The sequence below is a fragment of the Pogoniulus pusillus genome, chromosome 15 (genome assembly GCF_015220805.1).
Source record: "Pogoniulus pusillus isolate bPogPus1 chromosome 15, bPogPus1.pri, whole genome shotgun sequence".
Taxonomy (NCBI): domain Eukaryota; kingdom Metazoa; phylum Chordata; class Aves; order Piciformes; family Lybiidae; genus Pogoniulus; species Pogoniulus pusillus.
This window is the reverse complement of record NC_087278.1, coordinates 11,417,968-11,439,281: the sequence shown is the minus strand read 5'-3', so window position 1 is coordinate 11,439,281 and position 21,314 is coordinate 11,417,968. Positions and strand designations below refer to the sequence as shown.

At 41.9% G+C, this 21,314-nt stretch overlaps 1 protein-coding gene across 4 annotated transcripts in view; it reads right to left on the bottom strand.

Annotated features, from left to right (window-relative positions):
- Positions 1–1,145: 1,145 nt before the first annotated feature.
- LARGE1 (LARGE xylosyl- and glucuronyltransferase 1) overlaps positions 1,146–21,314 on the bottom strand; it is a 331,282-nt gene continuing 311,113 nt past the window's right edge. For 3 of the 4 annotated variants that reach the window (XM_064155366.1, XM_064155364.1, XM_064155363.1), the window contains 4 exons: positions 20,978–21,256; positions 14,706–14,852; positions 8,563–8,758; positions 1,146–4,394 (listed from right to left, as the gene is read on the bottom strand). In XM_064155366.1, coding sequence (XP_064011436.1) covers positions 4,197–4,394; positions 8,563–8,758; positions 14,706–14,852; positions 20,978–21,256 — 820 coding nt within the window. In that variant the 3' untranslated portion in view covers positions 1,146–4,196. Of the gene's footprint in view, positions 4,395–8,562; positions 8,759–12,313; positions 12,683–14,705; positions 14,853–20,977; positions 21,257–21,314 lie in introns of those variants that run through there. The other variant, XM_064155367.1, reaches the window with a different exon arrangement.

Here is a 21,314-nt window from a genome sequence, read left to right as displayed (position 1 = left end):
GCCTGCAGTCCAAGAGATTACAATCAGAAAAAAACCTGTAAATGATGAAGTGGAACCATATTGCTCACACAGGAAACTAGCACGGTCAGAAGGAATTACTACAGTAGGACTTGGGGAAAAAAAAACCCTGATAGATACTGAATTCTATTTGGGATAAACAAAGACAGACCAAAGCCTGTCAGGTAGTCAAATAGTAGATGACCTTTAGCCAGAAAATGATAGGATGGAAACTACAGCTAGACATCTGAAGGCATAAACTGTGACAACACAGAGAAATCATGGAAACATATGAAAGGATAACAGTAAGGCGTTAAATATAGGCAAGTGCTTTGCCCAAACCTTAAACTTGCAAAGCCTGTTACATCAAAGGGAGAAGCATGAAAACAAAAATAGAAGGACTGGGTGCTAGCCAGCAGATTATTATTTGGAATAATAATTATGTCTGAAATGTGGTGGGATGTCAGAAGGTGCTGGGAAATACAGAGTTCAGGCTCTGGGAATGAAAAGTTCGCAGTGACTCACATGTGTCAACATTTTGGAGTGGAAGGGGAAAATGGAGACACAGATGAATGTGTGCCAAGGTAAGAGCCCAAATTAGAAAAACAAAAGAATTCTGTGCCATTTTATTTCTGGTCCCCTACTTAGGGAAAGGTTAGCATTTCAGAAGGTTAGAGAGGAAAATACAAACCCTCAAAAACTAGTACAATGGTATTTCATGTACAAATGTAAAACTAAAATGCTCTTTTTCTTTTCAAAGAAAGAATCAGTGGCCCTAAACAAAAAGAAAAGCAAGAAAATCCTCAGACTGAAAATGAAAAGGGCTTCTAAATAGCCATGGTGTATGGTGTCCCCCTAGACAAATGGAAGACATGGGAAGGAAATGCTGGCATGACTAAACTGGGAAATTTAGAAATAATTAAGGCCAAACTGGAAACCTTCAGAGAATGGAAACCTAAACTTTGTAAAGCTCAAAGGAAGGCATAATAGTTAAGATGGAGTTTGAGCAAGCTAAGAACGAATCTGAAGAGCAAACAGTAGGAAGTTAAAACTGAAAATACACATTTGCCCAGTACACCAAAAGCAGAAAACCTGAGAAAACTGGTTTGCCACCCCAACCAATAAGTAGAAGTAACAAAGACAATAAGGACATTGCCAAGAATCTAAATGATTTATTTGCATCAGTCTTCACCAGAGAGGGTGCTGGAGTGATATCTAAATGAGACTCACACTTTCCAAATATCAAAGATAAGGAGAAGTCATAGACTGAAGGCTCAAGAGAGAAGTTGGTGGAACAAATCAATAAATCAAAGACATTTATGTCACCAGGTTCATCTGATATTTCTCAGATATTTCAGGGGAAAATTGAGAATTAAGTAACAAAATTCCTAGCAAATACCTACTACAGCAGAAGACTGGAAGACAGTGTTATAACTGAGTTGGGGCTTTTCATTCTTGTCAGTGGTGGTTTTCTTCATCGTGTTGGAGGAGCGCTGGCAGTTACAGACAGTTATGTAAATTCTGGTTTGCTGCCATGTAAACGGACTGAAATTTGTTAAAAAACCCAAGACTCACAACTCCCAAATAATGATAGACACAGACAACATGATGTAACACATAGAAGTCAGTCAAGTGAGGGGAAGGAAAGGGGCTCTTTGACCCTCCTATCAATCCTTGATCTGATCACACCAGTCAGCACATCTAAGCCTGTCCAGAACATCCCATGACTCACTGTACAGATAGGCAAGTAGCAAATAATTACCTCCCTGCTCCCCAATCCGTATCGCATGACCACCGAGGAAAGGACAATGTTCATGTTGCCAGTGACACGTTCAGACTAGGTAGAGGTCCATGCTGCAGGTTATGCTGCTGCAGGGAAGTCCACTCCATCCTTAAGCAACATCATTAAGATAGAGAGAAATGTACATCTTGAACACAAAGGTTTTAATACATATATAAGGTACTGGTGGCCACTGAAGTACCGACTGGAGATTCTATATAGGTTCAATCCGTGTTAACCTCTCTTAGGATCAAGCTTTTGATCCCTTTCTACACATTAGCTAATCAACAGAACTCTGTGCTGCAGGGTTCTTCTCATAATCAACATGCACAGTGACCTCAGCCCTTAATGGTGAGTAATAGAGGACTTGGGGAGTTAAGATTTTGGGTTTTTTAAAAGAATATATTTTAGACATGACCAAGCACTCATTTCATTGCTTCCCAGCTCATCACAGCTTTTTATGTAAATCTTTACATAAAGCCATTAAGAACAGAAGAAAAGCACTTTGGAAAAGTCTGCAGTGATGTATTCTTAGGCAGTTAACACTCCCAGGGCAAAAAAGTGAAAGTTACACGTAGCCTCCCGCCCCTTTTTTATTTCTTGTCAAAGATGTTGCCTTTTTTGGCTTTTCTTATATATACCCTTTTTTATTTCTTGTCAAAGATGTTGCCTTTTTTGGCTTTTCTTATATATACCCTTTTTTATTTCTTGTCAAAGATGTTGCCTTTTTTTGGCTTTTCTTATATATACACAGCATGATGAAGTGATATTTGTAGTTTAAATGTCTGGTTGAACCACATGGTTTCCACCACAACAGACAGCTCTCATGAAATGTCAGGTTAGAAATAAAACCAAGCTCTAGAGGGAAGAGGTGGGGAGGAAGGTAGAAGGTCCAGTGGCTGAAAAACAAAAGAAGTGAGCAGAACGCAACGTGGATCCATCTCCCAACTCAGGCAGTGGTATTGGTATGTGTGGTTGCACAGGGATTTGGGGCAGGGAGATCGATGCATTTATCACTGAGCTGTTTCTGCTTTCTCTATTAACACTGCAATAGAAATTACAGATAGCCCTGCAAGAGGGCAGTGCATTAAACCTCACCTCTTCATCCCATGTAAACACAACATTAATACTGAAGAATAAAGAAAAAGGTAAAAAGTCCAGTGTCTTGTATTCTGCATTTTGCTTGTTAGGTTTCCTGTTCGCCCTCCAGCATGCTCCTGTGTGTACCGAAGCTGTGAACTTGACCAGCCCACATTCAAGCAAACACTCACACTCAGATTCCCAACACATTCTTTTCTCCCCCTCGAATGGGGAGTTTATTCCTGACAGTTTTGCTCCTTTTAATTATAAACTCCTTTAACGAAGTAGTTCTGAGACCTTGCAGCAGGCAGCAGGAGAGCACCAAGTTTATATTCCCTCTTCAGCAAAGAAGTCCTCTTAAAGCCCAAGGCCCAATGCCTTTATAGATGGACATGGATTAAGTAAAGAGCCTACAAATCAGTATCCCCCACACAGTGCCTTACAGGCAAAATCCAACTCTTGCCTAAAAAAGATAGAGTTACAGCCAGGCCCTTTATTTTACGAGACACACACACAAACAAGTTGCTCTGGTGAAAACAGACCTTACACTGACAAGTTTTGTTCACTTTCTGGCAGAGCTACTGATCTTCTTTACTGGACCACCAGAACTGAAGATGGGAAAGAAACACAAGGGAGACATTTCCTTGGCAAGGAAAGGAGCAGCATTTAGGACTGGGTAAAAGGCAGGGTGGGGTACAGGGGCTTTTCCTGATAAAACAACTAAGTTGAGAATAAAAGACCAACCAATATCATGTACACTCCTAAACCAGTGAAACACCTTCTCTGGAGTGTAGTATTGTATAAGCGTCCCCTTCATTTTCAAGGCTGATTCAGACCTTTGGCTCATCCTGCATAAACAAGGTCATCCATGTTAACAGGGCCCCTGTGGAAGTGCACAGGTCAGAGTTCCCTTTTAGAGTAGTGCAGATTTGAAATTCACAGGACAGCGACCCGAAGATCTTCCTTTACAGATAAAAAGCATGTCAAATTATTAAATAGCAACGTGAAGTCCTAGATTCCGAAGGTCTGTCTTTGCTCTGCACTTAAGACAGCAGAGTGCCCCTGCCCAGTCCTCTCCTCTGGTGGCAGGGTGGGCGCATGGCTGGCCCCTCTCCCTGACACCTCTCAAACGCTAAAGCTGAAAGGCCTGGAGTAGTTAGGGAAGGGACAAATGAGCACAGTCCGCAGACATGTCACTTCAAATTTCTACTGTTAGAACTGCTGCCTATGATATAAAAACACAAAGTATTTCTCAGTTTGACGTTTGAAGACTTGGCCCCAAAGACTGAGCGGCTCCTCCCTCCGGTGCCCCTGTTCCCCACACGCAGGCTCTGCTCTGCTAGCTGTTGTTCTCTGCCGTGAGATATTTGAGGGCTGCAAAGCCGTAGTGGCGTGACATATCCTGCTGGAACTCCTCCTTCAGGGTCTTGAGACAGATGCGGTATTGCTTGTTGGAGCGAAACTTGGTGATGTCGAAGCTGGGGGCATGTGGCATGTGGATCATGTAGGCGTTGGGCAGCACCGTGAACTCGTACTCCTGGGGGGAGAAAAACACCGTCTGTGAGGGTGTTCTCTAGCCCTCCTGCAGTGCATCTCTCCCACACTTCCATGGCCAAACACGCTCCAACATGGAACAGTGCAGTGTGGGTCTCGGATACAACAAACACACATAGATAAGCCAAATAAGCCTTTTTGTATGTCATTTTTTCTGAGTTTTATGAAAGGTCAACTTTAGTTTTTAAAATGTTTTACTCCATGTCAGCCAAATGACAGGGCAGCAGTACAAAAGGTCTGCCTGAAGTCTGCAGCAGGGATTTGGCAGTAGTGTGCTTACAATCAACACAACTGCGAATGCACACAGCATGAGTCTCAGGTGTCTACGTAAAAGCATGCTCTTGTCCCTACAATTTACCTTGCCTGGGAGGCTGGAGTAAGCTATACTTACAAAGGCACACATTGCAATGAGATACCTGCAGTGACAAAACTACCCAAACCTATTTATAAACCTGAGAGAGAATATGACATCTTTTGTAGGCAAAGCGTGAAAATGGACCTGCTAATTCCATATGCTTTGAGGAGGTTTTATGCAAATGAAGTTCTCCTTCACACAGTATGAGATACTGTGCTAATTCACCTCTCTCCTCTGAAACTACTTCACTAACTCTCTCTACTTACATCTGACCAAGTTCTTCACCACTTTTTGTTGTTAACAAATGGTAGTTCATTTTGGTCTCAATTATTCCTGTTAGATCTGTGCCATTTTTGTAAGTAATTATATGACCATTAGAGCAAAGCTAGATAAAGGCTGATCTTTAGACAAACTGGGAGGGCACTAATGTGTAATGTCAAGAACCAAATATCTGCTCCTGCGTGGAACTAGACAGAAAAGGGATGTGAACCTCAGCATTCTGCAGCCAAAGGAAGTATCCTAAAAACTAGGACATTACCTTTTATTTATAACAGTTTTTAAAACTTGTATCTTTCTTGTATGGGATGCAAAAAAAATGGGGACAAAAAATGTTGATGACTCCATGGGCAAATCTACTGTTGTCCTCTTGCAGTTTCTATTTACAGCTGTAGCTGTTGCTGCACTGATTCATTAAACATCTCTGCAGAAGACAGTGGGCTGGGAAGGAACAGCCACAAAGCATGCTGACTTTAAAAGAAACGGTGCACAACTTCCCCTGGTTTGAAAAGCCCAGTCGTTTGGAAATGTTAGTCTGTGCAGAGACACAGAGTATCTGCAGCACAGTGGTGGAGTACTCCAAAGCCATTTTGTTATGGAAAGGGATTTATGGGAGAGAACACACTTGTGCTAATAAATGTGAGTGTTTCACCTATAAATCTTTCCTCACCTAACATAATATGATCAATCTGGAAAAGACAGAGAACTGCTGGGTTATGATGCTGCCAGAAACCAAGTGTTTGAGCCACACAGCCCAAACAAATAGAAATAAGTGAATAGAACACAATGAAGATTCATTTCCTAACTCAGGCAGTGGTATTGGTCAGCCCAAAGTGCAGCTAAGACTTCGGTGCTGTCCCAGAAATACCTGTGATCAGCAGCATGTATTGGACAGCCAGGTGCAGATGCAGCTCTATGACTGCTCCTTTCTCATTATGGGAATGCCTGTTCCCTGCCAGGCAGTGCTAAAGCAGTAAATATTTGTGTCAAATTACAATGCCACATATGAGAATGAGGAATGGGCCCCTATGAGCTTCTGTTTGGGGTGACAAATGTACAGCAACAGTGAAATAATCTGATGTTCATTTAGCTGGAAGAGGCTTAGAACTAATGGGAAACCAAATGCAAAAACCAAAGGCTGGAGTGATGGAGTGAGGAGAGCTGATAAACTACGTAGTACAAAATATGTCTCTTCTGAGACCTTACAGCTAAAGGCTGAAGCTGCAGTGAAGATACATCTAGTTCATACAATCTTTTCTTTGTTCCCTGTTTGTATCTCAAGTCTATAATTCTGCAGGTCAGGGACCACCTACAGTCTGCAGTGCAAACTGTTCAGCATAGCAGTGCTCCCATCCTTCCAAAAGGCCTTCGGGCACATAAAGCCTTCCAAAACCTCACTAGTCTGCTGCTAATAAGCCCCTTCAAAAGATGCTGGGCTGAGGTCCTGGTAAAGGGACTGCTCACACTCTAGTTCTGCAGTCATTGGAAGAGCAAGGGAAAGTTTTCCTAATGGCCCATCTCTACGATAAAGAAATGTCTACTGAGAAAGCAATGCACTTGAAGGAACCTCTGTCCTGGACTCGCTGGTTATAAATTCTTTAGACAGGGATTGTCATTATCTATGTATTTGTACTTTATCCAGCTCAGTGGACATCTGCATGCCCCTCGAATAATGATGATGATCTCCATGCTGTGTGCAGCTTTGAAGGACATTAGTGGCACAGACCCTTAGTAGGGTGTCTGGAACAATTCTCTTGACAGATGCTGCAGTTGTGAGGAGCAGTGACATAATTCAATTGAGAAGCTGCTCTGCCTGCTGGTAATGAAGCCAGCCAAGCAGCTGGCAGCAACCTGATCTGTGGACACCCCAAAGCAGAACGACTACCATAGGAGGAGTTAGCTGTGTGATCCCACGCCCCCTTCCAATACTTATGTTTCTACAGATGAAAATGAATCTTCTTTCCAACGTGAGAAAGTTTTTAAGGCTGGAAGAGTGAGAAAAACAATTCCCCAGAGTTAGTTAGAATCCAATAGCCATTTAAAATATCTGCACTATGATCAGCTTAGAAAAATGTTCCAATTTCCCATGAGTGAATCTGTATGCTGGGCAAACATCTCCGAATAGAAGAGTTAAATCTTGAGTGCGAGATGAGAGCTGCCAGTGGCAGCATAAGCCTTGTTACCCAGATTAGCAAATAATAAATCATTACACTCGCTCTCTCCACAACTGATAGTTAATTGATTACTGTTTGGAAAGTGCACAGGAAAATTGAAGCGTTATATAGTATTATATTTAATGATAATGTAAGGGACAATATTTTTTTCTGGTCTGTAGTAAATTTTTCTCAACATAAGTAGATACAAATTTGTTGGGAATGCCCTTCTGAAAACAGAGGGTATTTGTGGCTTTGGAAGCAGACACAGAAAATATCCCTCCCACATACATGCCTGCATACAAATAAGACTGTAGCCTACATCCCAGAGACAAAATCTCTCAGTGACTTGCTGCATGCCTTGTGCTTCTCTGCTGCACATAAACTGGTAAGAGTAGAGCAGAGAAGGATCAGTTATATTCCAGATCTGAAGCAGAGGATACAGATGGCCAAAAACATCGGTCTTTGCTTAGCATGAAATGTAACTTGTTCAAAAACTGGGACTGGAACTAAACTGTAAAAAAACCCCAAACAAACCAAACTAAAAAGAAATGGCACGACCTAGACCCTGATGATTAGCACTGTAGTTAGCCTCACACCCAAGAACGACTGAGAGCCACAAGTGCTGCCACTTCAGTGAGTAGCAGGACCAGGCTACAGAGTCACAGTCACTGCCAGCCTCCAAGATGTAGGTTGTGGCAGGGGATTTGGCAGCTCTGAGAGCTTTAGTGCCAGTCTGGGATACCCCAGCTTTCTCTCCATCCTTATTTTTATGTATTATGCCCAGCAATTTCATTGTCAGTGGCAGGTAGCCCATGGATCAAGTACCTGGATCCTCTAGAATCTGTTCCACATTCAGAGACTTTGGAAATGTAAAGTCCTTGGCTTTGCAGAGATACACTGTAAATCCAGGCCAGAAATTGAAGATTCTTGTTTTGGACTCTATTTAAGATTGCTTTTTGAATTTGAAATAAGCATTTGGGACTCAACAACCTCTGTTTAACTGAAAAACTTCCAGCTAGATCTACATAGCCCCTGGTAGGGGGGGATGAGACTTGCAGTAAGTGCTGCAACGCTCAGGCACACCATTGGGCAGAAGGTGGGCACCGCAGGGATTGGGCCGCTGCAAAACAACAACTTTCTCAGCACTAACAAGTAAATTAAATCAGATTCAGTTCTCCTTTTAGTGCCTGATAGGGACTAAATTAAATGTTTCCAACTCAAAAAGCAATAATTCCAGGAGCTCAGTAAAGCTGGATGAGCACTTCAATGATGCAAAGCCTGAAGCCTTTCTACAGAACACAGACTCCATTTTAATAACCCTGCTGCCCAGCCCTAGGTGAGATATGCAGGTGCAGTCTCCTCACCTGTGCATCCAGTTCCATGATGTGAGCTACTTTGTTCCAGCCAAATCCAACAAACCGCCTGTCATACTCTGGGCAGTCCTTCCTCACGACAACGTATGGCTCGAAGTCTGCTTCCCACTCGACGCGGTAGGGAGTGGTGGCTGTTCGCCACTTGGCAAAGTTTGTTGGCGCGTGCCCTTTCGTCCAGACGTGGTACCTTAAGCAGACATAAATGGCACGGAGGTGGGGAGGCAATTAACAGAACGCATCTTGGCAAGGAAAGCAAATGCTGCTTGTTAGATGAAACGCTCAAACCCAAGGACATTAGTTTGCAGTTCGCATCATTGTTTCCAGAGTGTATTGCAGGTAGTTTCTAGGACTATTTCCAGCATGCTTCCCAGAGCCTCCATGTGCTCAATGTTTAAACACATCTCTTTGGTGAAGTATAGTATGAAAGCACCACCTAATGCTAATGCATGAAACAAAGTACACAGACAGTTCATCTGCATTATGAAGTGCTGTGTCTCATTCCTAGCAACCGAACGTCTGTACCAGTGCTCTAAATCTGTTGTGAAATCCTGTAGCTCAGAAACAGGACCCTAAAATTAGCTATTTCTACATTACTGTGACATTCACGATCTGTTTTATATGCAGTTTTATAATTCGTTATGAGAGACACCTGCAGCTCTGGAGAGATGTTCCATTTTATTCATTGCTGTTATTGCTATGGCAGGAGCCAAAGTGGATAATTAAATTAATAAGTAAAATATTACATAAAGGGGTTTTTGCTGTACTGGCTACATTATGGGGAGTATCTATGTGATCCTCAGGCAGGTAATCAACTTGATTTACAATAAGAAAAAACAGTTTGTACTATGTTAATCTTGTTTTGGTCACAGCAGGTCTCTCCCAAGCACAGCTTGAATCCAGCCCATTAGTGCCAGGGTCAATAAGTCTCTTGCCCACTTATTCCTCTTATACCTTTCCAAAAATCAATGAGACAGGCTCTTTCTGCAGATTCATAGATTAAATAATGAAACAAAGGCATAGCAGGCCAGCTGTATTACAAAGCTCCAAGAAGGGGCAAAACAAACATCCTGCCAGTCTGTAATGTAAGGTACACTGAATTCACAGGGGGAACTCATTCTAAAAGTGAAGGGATCTGAGCATTAAATATTTTGGAATTATGACCTGAGTTAATGTTTGAAATTCAGAAATTCTTGTGACATTGTAAGCCATCACAAAAAAACAGGGATACTGTCCTGATTTTAACAAGACAGAATCATAGAATCAGTTTTCTATTCACCAAGCCTCCATTTTTTTGAGCAGACTGCAGCCCCTGATTTTGTGAGAACAAAGTTGGTAAGAGATCTCATTTTTGCTTGTGTACAGCCATTATCTGCAGGTCTCCATAGTGATCAAGGTCTTTAGCAGTTTCAAGTTGGCCAGGTGCTACAGCTAGGAGAAGTGAAAGCTCAAGGCAGCTGATTCAAGCTGGCCAATAGCAGTATTTCATACCATAAACATCATGCCTACTATATATACACTTCTCACATGCAGCAAGTGCCAGGATGAAAGGAAATGGCCTCATATTGAGCCAAGGTTGGATATTAGGAAAAGTTTCTTCACAGAAGGCTTATCAAGCCTTGGAACAGGCTGCCCAGGGAGGTGGCAGAGGAACCATCCCTAGAGGTATTTAATAGATGTGTAGATGGGGTGCTTAAGGACATGGTTTAGTGGCAGTGTTTTAGGAGTAGTTGTAAGACTGCAAGCTTTAGGTGAGCAGTTGGACATGATGATCTCAAAGGTCTCTTCTAACCTCAGCAGTCCTATGATTCTGTGATTCTATAAATTAGAAAGCCTACTCTCCTGTTCACTGTGACCACTGTCTTTTCACTGGAGCTCTAGTTCTTGCAGTGCTTGATAACTGGCATTCACTGTTGGGAATGCACAGCTCGTGACCACTACACAGGCTGAGTACAACTTTGTGTACTTTCTACTAGCATTGCCATTAATATTACGTTTTGAAATGATTACATTTTTCATCGTAGCTGTTTTCATTTCAACCCACGGACTTCCATTTCTGTTCCTGATTATCCTTCTTAGAGAGGGGGTCCAGTCTGTTCTCTTATCCAGTCTGTCACTGGATAATAGAACAACTGGCAAAATAAAGAGAGATATAAAATGACAACCTAGGAGTTTTCATTTGGACTGTATATTTGTATAGCTTGTAACAGGAAAACCAGAGATTACTTTGCTGACTCTCCTTGTTCAGGGGCAGTGCAGGAGGACAGAATTATAAGGATAGTACTAAGGTCCAAAGTAATGCACAGTCCTTTGAAGGCTGCATTTCTAAACTATGAAGAGGTTGCACCACTTTCAGATATATGGCTTGGGGAATCTGGAAAAACAAAGCCCTTCTGTGTATATATATATATGTATTTATATAAAAGACAGTAACAGATTCATAAAGATGCTTACAATCTGTAATGCCTCTTGGAATCATCTTAAAAAAGACTATTGCTTTTCTTGGTCCCTTTTGGAAATAAGTGTGTCATCTACCCTGATGCTAATGGGCAGGTATTTATGCTGAAAAAAACCCAATCACAATACAGGGTTTAAAATTATATGGGAGTGCTGAGGATGCTGTATCTTCTAGAACCCTACCTCTAGCATTTTGAAATTAATTGTGGTGATAATAATGACTACTAACCACTTACAGAGTGATTTTTATCTTCCAAACCCCATACAAACTTCAGTTGATTGAGAGATTCCTGCAGATAAGCAGTCAAATGCTGCTGCTGTTCTAGTAAAACCCTCCCACTGATTTAAACAGGGAGGATACAGGACACTACCCATAAAAAAACCCACCAAATTCTTTCCACCCTTTTTGGTGATACCAGTGTAAGCAGTTCAAGTATAACCACTGTGAGTTGAGGGAGGTGACTAGCAGAGAAAAAAAAGAAAGAAAAGTAAAGTAAATGGGAACAGACAATGAAGGAAAGATAAGCATGTGAGATTGGAAAGACAAAGCAGAAAGGAGGGAACAAACCTGATTGTACTAAGGAAAATAACCCCAGAGGTGATCTCCTTGCTTTTTCACAGTGATTGATGTGAGAAGAGGGAAAGAGGGTAACAAAATGGTGGCTGAGGTAAGGACAAAGGAAAATGAGTCCAGGATACAAAACTCAGATGTGCACACACTAATTATTAAAGAATAATTAGATTGGAGACAAGAACTGTGAGGGTTAGGATTGCACGCATATCTTGTACATACAATGTATATGAGTCTACATCTTTCTGTTCACACACGTATAATCTGCTGGAGCTAGGTCTTGGCTGATGGCTGACCACCTCATGAAATGTACTGCAAGGTAAGATATGCAGACACCATTAGATGGCTGTGCAGATAGAGGAAGCTGCCATGAAACAGTGAGCCATTTCCAACAGATTTTGCTCTTGGTGATGCAGTTGTCAGAAGTGGTTCCCTGTCTGTATTGCTCTTCCACCTCACAGGGTAAAGGAATAAATCTAATTTTCCTTCTCACTTCCTTGTCACTCAAGACTTAAATACACATTGGATTTTAGGGCCACACTCAATCTCACTGAGTCCCAGGAGAACTTGTGGAAATTGTGAACAACATATTTTTCACTATGCTGGCAGTTTTGACAAATCCAAACCAAATCATTCAATCTCCGTAAAATGATGAGTTTCTTTCCCATGGTTCATGGAAAACAGCTGGAAAACCCCCACCTTCCCACCTCCCTCCCCTCCACATACTGTGTGTTGTTGATTGCTTTTATTTAAAGCAGAAGTTCAAAACTATAGCAAGCTTTGGTAAAGTTAGCAAAGTGAAATCATTACTCTTCTTGGAGTGTTCTTCTTCCCTGACTGTCCCCTCAAAGCTGCTCATTTCAGTGAGAGGTATGTTTTGGTGAAAAAAGAACCTTCCCAGTTCTCAGATGCTTAAACATTTTGCTGGATTGTGAATGCTAATCAGTTCTTGCCGGTTATGTTTTCTCGATATGATGTGCCTTCTGGCAGCTGTGGTTTCCCTTGTGGCTTAAGGCTGTGTTGGCAGTACATCTGTGGTTCACCAGTGATTACCAGGCACTGAGCAGGCACAGTCACAGCCAGCACCTGCAAGCAAAGCCAGCAAGCTGGTACAGAGCAGCCCACTGCTGCGGAAGGTTGCCACACAACACACCTTGCCAGCTGCAGATGCTCACATCTTCCCTTTAGTTCTGGTGGTGACTAGGGAATGTAATTGAGAGCTGTTTTGTACTTCTTAGCTGCCCAGAGTTAGAAAAGGTCACCATTTGGAAAAGAGGTGACAAAAGCAATTTCAGCGAGGGAAAGATTGTAATCTACCATGTGGTGTGAGGGACTGGGATGCTGCAGGCACTCTCAGCAATCACTGTCACAGCAGTCCTCCCTAGCTCACTCCCACCTGCTCAGCCTCGAATTGCAGCATTATTAAAGCACCTTGAAGGTGGAGGTGGAAATTCTCAACACAAATCACAGCTGCTTTGTGGCTGTTGATAGATCTGAGCAATGAAATGAGCCAAAACAAACTGGGGAAGCATTTGTAAAATGTGTCTTACATTAATAAGTATACCAGCTACAGATTGCATGTCCTTCAATTCTTATTTAACCTTGCTCTGGTAAAGCTCCCACTGATGTGAAAGACATTTTTTCCTGGGTGAGACTTGAGAAAGGATCTGCAAATCTGGCTGTGTATGTTACATGCTAACACACTGTATAGCTTGAGGATGAAAACTACAGTAAAGGCTGCTCAAGCAGAAAATTTGGCTGTTGGTAGAATGTAACATCTGAAAATCCTGAGGATGCTATTTTCCACTGAAGGATTTTTTTCTTTCAGCTATGGGAGAAACAATAATTTTCTAGTAACAGATCTTTGTTAATTTGCATTTGGCTGTTAAATAATGATGGCAGAGTAAAGGCACTTGCTCTATCAGCATCCTTAAGTAATTTTCCAGAGTGAGGCATGCCTCTCTCAATCATCTTAAGTTTCTATTTCAAGGCAGTTACTGCTAGAGGTAGCGTCAGAATTAGGTTTTCCAGACTCACATGAGCTGCCTGCTAAGACATAAGCATGCAATCAAGTGAGGAAAGGGTGGTTACTGAAAATAGAGAGGTGTGTAAGACAGAGAATGGAAGTGTGAGGAGAGCTCTAAAGTAAGGGAAGGATGGGAGAGGTGATGAAGAGCTCCACTGGTCACAGATATTACCTATTTTTGTCACAGTTTTTTATCTCTACATCTCAAAATGCTGTAAAAAGAAGAGGTGAACATTGTTACCTGCACTTCAGAGATAGTGAACAAAGATGTGAGAAAATGAACTGATTCAGGTACCACCTCCCAGCAGGGCAGTAGTGGAGCTGAGAAGAGAATGCAGGTCTCCTAAGACCTCCTCTCTGCGCAACATCATAAGGCCATATTATACTCTTCCCATTACCGTGATGCTTTACAAATGTCTGCTAATCAGACCTTCCCATGCACACCCAAGAGACAGTTAACCCCTGGCAGCTGCATTTTAAAACTGAAAACTCTGGCAGATAATAGAAGTGACTTGTTCATAGCCACAAAAGGAGCCATAGAGGGGAGCTCTGGATTTAAGTATTCTCAACTTCTAGTCTGAGTATACTTCTACCTCTGCATTGAGAAACTGGCTATTGAAGCAGCTGCTTCACACTTTGAGTACATGACAAGCTTGCACTTGTTTTTCCAGTAAGTCAGTAAGGAAGTGAACCAACAAGCAGAGAAAAATTATTTTTGGTCACATGAGGGACATAGCTATCTGGATGGTATTTGGCAGCCAAAAAGCAAATTACACACACGAGTGTAACGGTCATGCTTGATTTTGTAGCGCAATAAAAAATGATGAAAATAAAACAAATTCAATTTAACAACTAAAGTCCTCCAGTAGAGGATTATAATACTAGATAAAATGCTGGGCTTGCAGATGGCATATATCCACATATGATTCCCTTCACTGCCTCTCCATGAAAAGGGGAAAAAAAAATCCAATAGGTTTCTTTATGGAGTCAGCTCTCTGACAGTAAGAGAGAACAATCAAATATTCACAAGAACATAAAAAAAATCTTTAGAGATAATGATTACACTTCATTACTTTTCATTACCTGAATGTGAAGAGGGTTCCCATGTCCAACATAGATAGCAGCTCTGCTTTTGACTTAGGGAAGGAGAGGCGGTAGCGGAGGGTCTCAAAAGCAGGTACGATCAGAGCTTTCTTGGTGTTAGCCAGGTCTAGCTGGGTGACAGACTTCCTAGCAAAAAGAAACAGCAAATAAAAGCAAGAACGTTTTAAATGGAGCAAATCACTTGGTTTTTCAAAACAAAGTGCAGAGAATGGGTAGTTTGATACTGCAAATGTAACTATAACCCAGATTTTTTCCCCATGAGCATTCAGTATTTTCCACTACTTTTGATCTGCTGCTCTAAGAGCAGGGAGAACACCACAGTTCAAAAAGAGCTTCCATGCTTTACTGACCAATGCTGCCCTGCATGTCCAGGGGTACACGGAGCTGAACTTGTGCTATGAGCATGGCTGAGGAGCCATCCCTTTAGGAGAAACATAGCTGAATGTTACTACGTATATGGCAAATAGCTGCTCAGTCAATGACAGTTCAAAAGGGAAAAAGAGATTTATTCAAGACTCAAGTGAGACTTTTTAAAACAAGGAGCTGCAAAGTTTTGTTGCCCTTCAGCCCAGCTATTCTCTGTACTGTGCCATGCCATCATACTTGCTTTTCAGTATTTCTTTAGAGCTCTGTGTGTCCTGTAAAGTGAGTGTTACCTTAATACCACCATTGACCAGACACCTTTGAGAACATTGCTGCCACAGTGGTTGGTCTTTGTTCAAGGTAAGGCACAGGTGTACTGCAATGGGACATGGTGCAGACCAGCAAACTGTACACTGGCAGTAATTATGTGAGTATTGTTAACCTTGTGCGTGGCAGAATCCAGAGTTCAGAGCTCATTTGTACTTGGCTCTGTATATTGGGCAGAGAAGAACTGTGAACTGGATGCACTGAGGTACCTTGCTTTTCCCCCTCTTCTGCTGCCAGCTGTTCAGTGCAGGCTGTTTTGGGGTGTGAGCATGTGTGTGTGTGTACATACTGCATTTGGCACAGTGAGGCGTTTCTCCAGACAGGAGCCTTAGGATAACTGGCGCAGGAGAACAACAGTTCACCAACCTTACCCTCCCTGCCAGAGCTATTCAGTCTATTCTTTCCTAACAAACTAAAACCCAAAGAAGTTACTTTTCCATCCCAAAACTGAATCTTACTATGCTTGTCATTAGAAATAAATCTGTCTTGATTTTCCTTTCATTATTTTCATATTTCATAGGAGAACTATGCCTCTCTCTCCCTGTCAAAGTCAGTTCCCCTTAACAGGATTCACTGTCCTGACTTTTATGTTTTTGCAACAAGCAATCAAGGACAATGTTGACAAGCAGCAAATTCTCTACAGACTTATAAGATGAAGGAATTGGGATGACTGTCATAATATCAGAAGGACCAAAACAAATCACTTTTCTTGGCCCAGAATACCTAGAATTCATTTATATTGCCATCAGAGAAACAGGAGAAGAGCAAGGCTATTTAATAAAATCTGAATTTTAGAGAATTCACACCACCCTACAGGCCTGTTCTATATAAAGAAATCTGTTCTCAGTGCCTTACTGCAAAGTTTGCATTGTTTAAAGAATACTTGCCACATTCCAGTGAGCTTTTTCACAAATGAAGGGTTTTAGCAGCATTGTATCATAATTTTTTTGGACTTTCTTCACTAGCTTCTCCTTCACCATCAGTAATGGCCAAGACACCTGCATGCAAGTGACTCCTTCACATTCTGCCTCTATGACCTTTCAAAATCATTGAGCAATGCCAGCATTATCTTTATGATGCTCTCAAATGTTTCTTGCCTATCATAACTTCTGCATTTGCAGTGATGCCCAGCCTTTGGGCTCTCCAAGGAAACAGCAGCTTCCATGTATGGCTGTTAGTCTCTCTGTTTGACAGAGAGCTCAGAAGTCCCCAGTAGAAATTAAGGCTGTGCTGTGCTTGGCACTGTCATTGATTGGTGCAAAACCTGCCCACCCAAGTTGGCAGTCCAAAGCAGAACACAGCTGACAGGCATAGGTATCAAATAAGTAACAACAGAGGCTGTCAGATAGAGCAAGTTGTGTTGCAACTAGTCTTAAACGTGACTTGCTTGTGAGATACAGATATCAATATCCTTCGTGCACACTCCCTACTCTTGTCATCTGCAAATTCAATATAGGTGCCAATCGCAGAACTGTACATTCATGAGGAAAACCAAAAGGCAGGGAGAACAAACTGATGCAAGAGGCTGAAATCACTTGCACCATGAAAGGTCAACATGAAAAGTTAGATAAGTGGAAAGAAGCAGAGGTCTGAAAACAAGAATACTTGCAGTCATACAAAGTCAAACTGGTGAGAGTACTTCAAGAGTGAAATAAAATATCAGGATAATCTCTTCAGAAGAGATTTCAAGAGACATGTGAGCATCTGAGGTAAGATCAAAGTGGAGGGGTTCACCATGCTCAAGTCCAGCATCACTGACCTGTCAGTTGAATAGCCTGCCTTTGATGTGACATAATGGACTAATGTAAGGGGAAGAAGGAATCAGTGCTGACAGCCATGTGACAAAGGACAAGAGAGGCCATGTAACTCGTGGTAATGTCAAGGAGGATTAGGGGCAGAAATAGCTTTTATTTTATTCTTATAACTTGGCTGGTGGACTGTTCCTTGGACAAGCAGATCAAAATCTAACCTATTCCAGCTATTCTAACCTATTCTTCTTCTGTGGGGTGACTTTTTTCCTGTTTTGAGTGGAGATGCCATCTGCTGATTGACTGGTTCTGTTACACTTACTCTGCAAACTAGCAGTAACAAATGGTTTCATTCCTGTGCTGTCCTTATGAGGGCCACTGTTTTGGATTCAGTAATATGATCCTGTATCCCTTTTGGTTTATCTGTCCTTTTATTCCCATTCCCCAAAGTAAGGATGTAGGATTTCACGAAGAGCTGTCTCTTTGCTTGCATTCAGACCTGATGCATGCTATTCTGACATAGTGAAGGTTGGGTGAAATTCCTAAACCTACTACTTGACCCTACTTTATGCAGAGCATCGGAAAAATGAATCTTAAATTACAAGAGTCTCCCTACAGGATGAATGAACTCTAGCATGTTGATACAAATCATATCCTCTCCATAATACTTTCCAAAAATTAACACAGAATTCTCATGTAGTAATATCATTCTCATTCCTGGAGAATAAAGAAGCTCAGACCCAGAAAAGTTAGCAAGCTAATCCTAAAGCAGTGAATTCAGAAACAAGGAGTCCATTAATTCAAATTAGTTTCCACCATCAAGAACTCCATAAATGGTTAGTTCAGTATCAAATACAGCAGTCACAGAGTTTGTGGTAAGAACTGGAGAGCCGAGTTCATTGTTAAATTCATTAGAATGTTCTTCCTCCCTGCAGAAGCAATGAATGCATAACCTGCAAAGGCATTCAACAAATGAAAACTGAGGGGCACAACATGAAATGTGTCTTTTCCTGAGATGCTGAAGAACGAACAGAAATACTTCGCAACTCATACTGCAGAGGACAGGTATAACACCTGTGGATGCTAGGTCCCAATTCATGCTAAATGTGTCCCTGGAAGCAAAGGGCATTTTTTAACCACACGTGTCAGGAATGTTAGCTGCGGCAGGTGTAGATAAGCAGCCTGCCTAGTTACTTTATGTGACAATAACCTAGCGGATGAGCTGAACACCTTACCTCTAGCAACCAGAAAGAGCCTTTATTTCTGGGGCAATGATAAAATGACCTCAGTAACTAATGAGGGAAGTCGACAAAAGACTTTGACTCAGCACAGATCATGAAAGCACCTGAGTTTCATAAACTTCAGAAAAATCTTTACATGATACATTTCTTTCCTTTTGTACTTCACAAGGTAGGACAAAAAGGAGAGTTGATGGTCTTACTTAGGAGCTGTGAAAAAGCTCAATCAGCACAAATGCAAGTGCTAGCACCTGATACCTAGAGGGCCAGAAAATCATCAGCGCTATCACCTCCATCAGCTTCTCCTTCGAAACTGGCTATTTTGAGGGAGAAGCACACCTTCCAAATACGTTGAAAAACATGTTGAGAATCTTTCAAAAATTCCTTTTCTTCTGACAATACATAATCTGTAGAGAACACAACATATAACATATGTAAATCAGCAGACTCACAGTGAGAGAGACTTGTCTGGCTCATCCTGTAAAAAGCGATGCCTGAAACACCACACTACTTCTATTTGCTTATGGTTGTTCTATCTGAAGGAATGAAGATGAAAAGGTTTGCACGTCTCTCAAACAGTCATTGCCGTTCAGACAGACAGATAGCACTAATCAGCTGCTTGCAGAGACAGTGAGAACAGTCAATGCAGAAAGATACAGGGCTTCCATATTTAAAATAATGTCACCACACCTCCCTACTATTTTGCTCAGAGAAATCTATTGAAAAAGCAACAAAAGCAAAAAAATACAGTGCCTGTTTAGAAAGTTGTTAGTAGTAGATTAGCAGTTTTGATTCTAGGCTGGATATTAGGAAATATTTCTTCACCAGAAATATTGGAATGGTCTGCCCAGGGCAATGGTGGAGTCACTGTCCCTGGAGGTGTCCAAGCAGCCTGTGGACCTGGTGCTTAGGGCCACAGTTTACTGTTGAGCCTTCAGTACTGGGTCGTGGGTTGGACTGGATGATCTTTGAGGTCTCTTCCAACTGAGCATGTTCTGTGATTCTGTGGTATTCCCAGGCAACAGAGACCCACAATCAGAGTTATGGTGCTATGAGCCTGACATAGGCTGGTAGATTAACACAAAGTCTTGGATGCAGCAGCTTTCAGTGTGAATCTGGTAAGGTTTTTCTGAAACAGCACCAACAGTGGCCTCACTATGCATTTAGCTTTATAATGCATTACCACCACATGAGAGTTATTTCTATGGCTGGTAATATCTGAAGAATGCTGCGGTATATCATTCTGTCTTCTCTATTCCTTTCAATGGTGGCTCCCACCAGTGCATTGTGATGCAGCATGGAGAAACAAGTTGCTACCTGCTGGCATCAACAGCTGCCCTCCTTACTGTGTCCAGCATCAATCTGAAGAAATGTTAACAGTATGTAACAGTAATGTCAAAGAACAGAGAAGCTAACAACAACTGTTCCTGCCGTGAGACAGCTAATGAGTGTGAGAGACAGAATTATTTTGGTTGAGTTCTTACAGCACAAATCAAAAACAAATATCCCCAAAATACATGGGAAAGAAGCCAACACAGCACAATAAAATTTCCAAATTACTGAAATATGCAGTCTCAAATGCAGACAATTACAGCACAGTTCAGGTTGGAAAGGACCTTTAAAAGCCATCTAGTCCAGCCACCCTGCAGTGAGGAGGGACAAAGCAATACCTCACAAGTTTACAATACCAGAAGGTACATGTCACTTTACACCCCAAATCTCCGGGCTCATGGACTGAAAGGGATCTCCTACAGACAGACTCTCACTGGAACACTGATCAACTTTTACCAAATTAGAAGAGAGATGAAAAGCAAAACCGGTCAGGACTAAAGAACTGAAATCCTCCTGTCTGGCCACAGGGTGTCCTCCTTGCTCTATGCTGTGGCCTCAGATGACCAGCCTCTGCAGGGGAAAAAGGTCTTCCGTGAAAAATTTAAAAGCTCAGTTAATGGATCAGAGGTCTGTGGTTTGCTCAGCTCAACCTGCTCACATTCATTAGGACACAATGCACACTGAGGTTACTCTGCCCAGTTTCCTTATGCTAATTATTTCTCCTTGACAGGTGCTGGCATTGCAGTCGTATTTCTGAGCTGATTAGACTATCATCCTCTTTTCAAGATACAGAACTGGATTACGAGTCTGTCACAGGGAGAACAAATTCAGTAATGCTTTGCATGTTTTTTCTGTCAGTGACATTAAGAACCAGGGCTGTTTAGGGAAATCACCCAGTTCACATCTCTGCTAATGCAGGATGCTCTTGCACATTTAATAACACTTAGTCCAGTTCAATTTTCAAATTGATTCTTCTGCTGCTCTCAGGGAATTATTCTGATGACTAAGAGGGATAACATTTAGACCTGGGTTTTTTCTTTCCCAACTGTATTGTTTTACTTCCAGTTACAGCCTCTTCCTTCTACTCTAAATATTTTTATGCCTTTCTGAGCACTGTCACACTTTAAACATCCCTAAGATGCATCTGCTTAGATGGTCTTGTTTTGGGAATATGTGAGAAGGATGGGGTTTGGAGGAGCTGAAAACATGGGTGACAATGGGAATCCCTCCTCTGTCCGCTTACCTGAGGTACTCATAAAGTCCATACATGGGTAAGAAGTCAATGTCAGACAGAAACATGTATGGTGTGCTGATATGCTTCATGGCCACATTCCTCAGCAAGTTCACAGGATAGAACTGGCCCTCCTTGTACACGATATGGTAGCCAACATTATGGCGGCTCATAAGGACTTCTGAGCCCTGGGCGTAGCGCAGAAATTGCTGAGCTTCTGCATCAGAAAGATAGAGTGCCAAGCTGATTGGACCTTCCCAGTGTTTGCAGATGGCTTCAAGCATCTGGAGCCTGAAAGAGGAAGGATGAGAATAAGAAAGGCAGTCTCCCTGTTTGGGACTTATTGTTT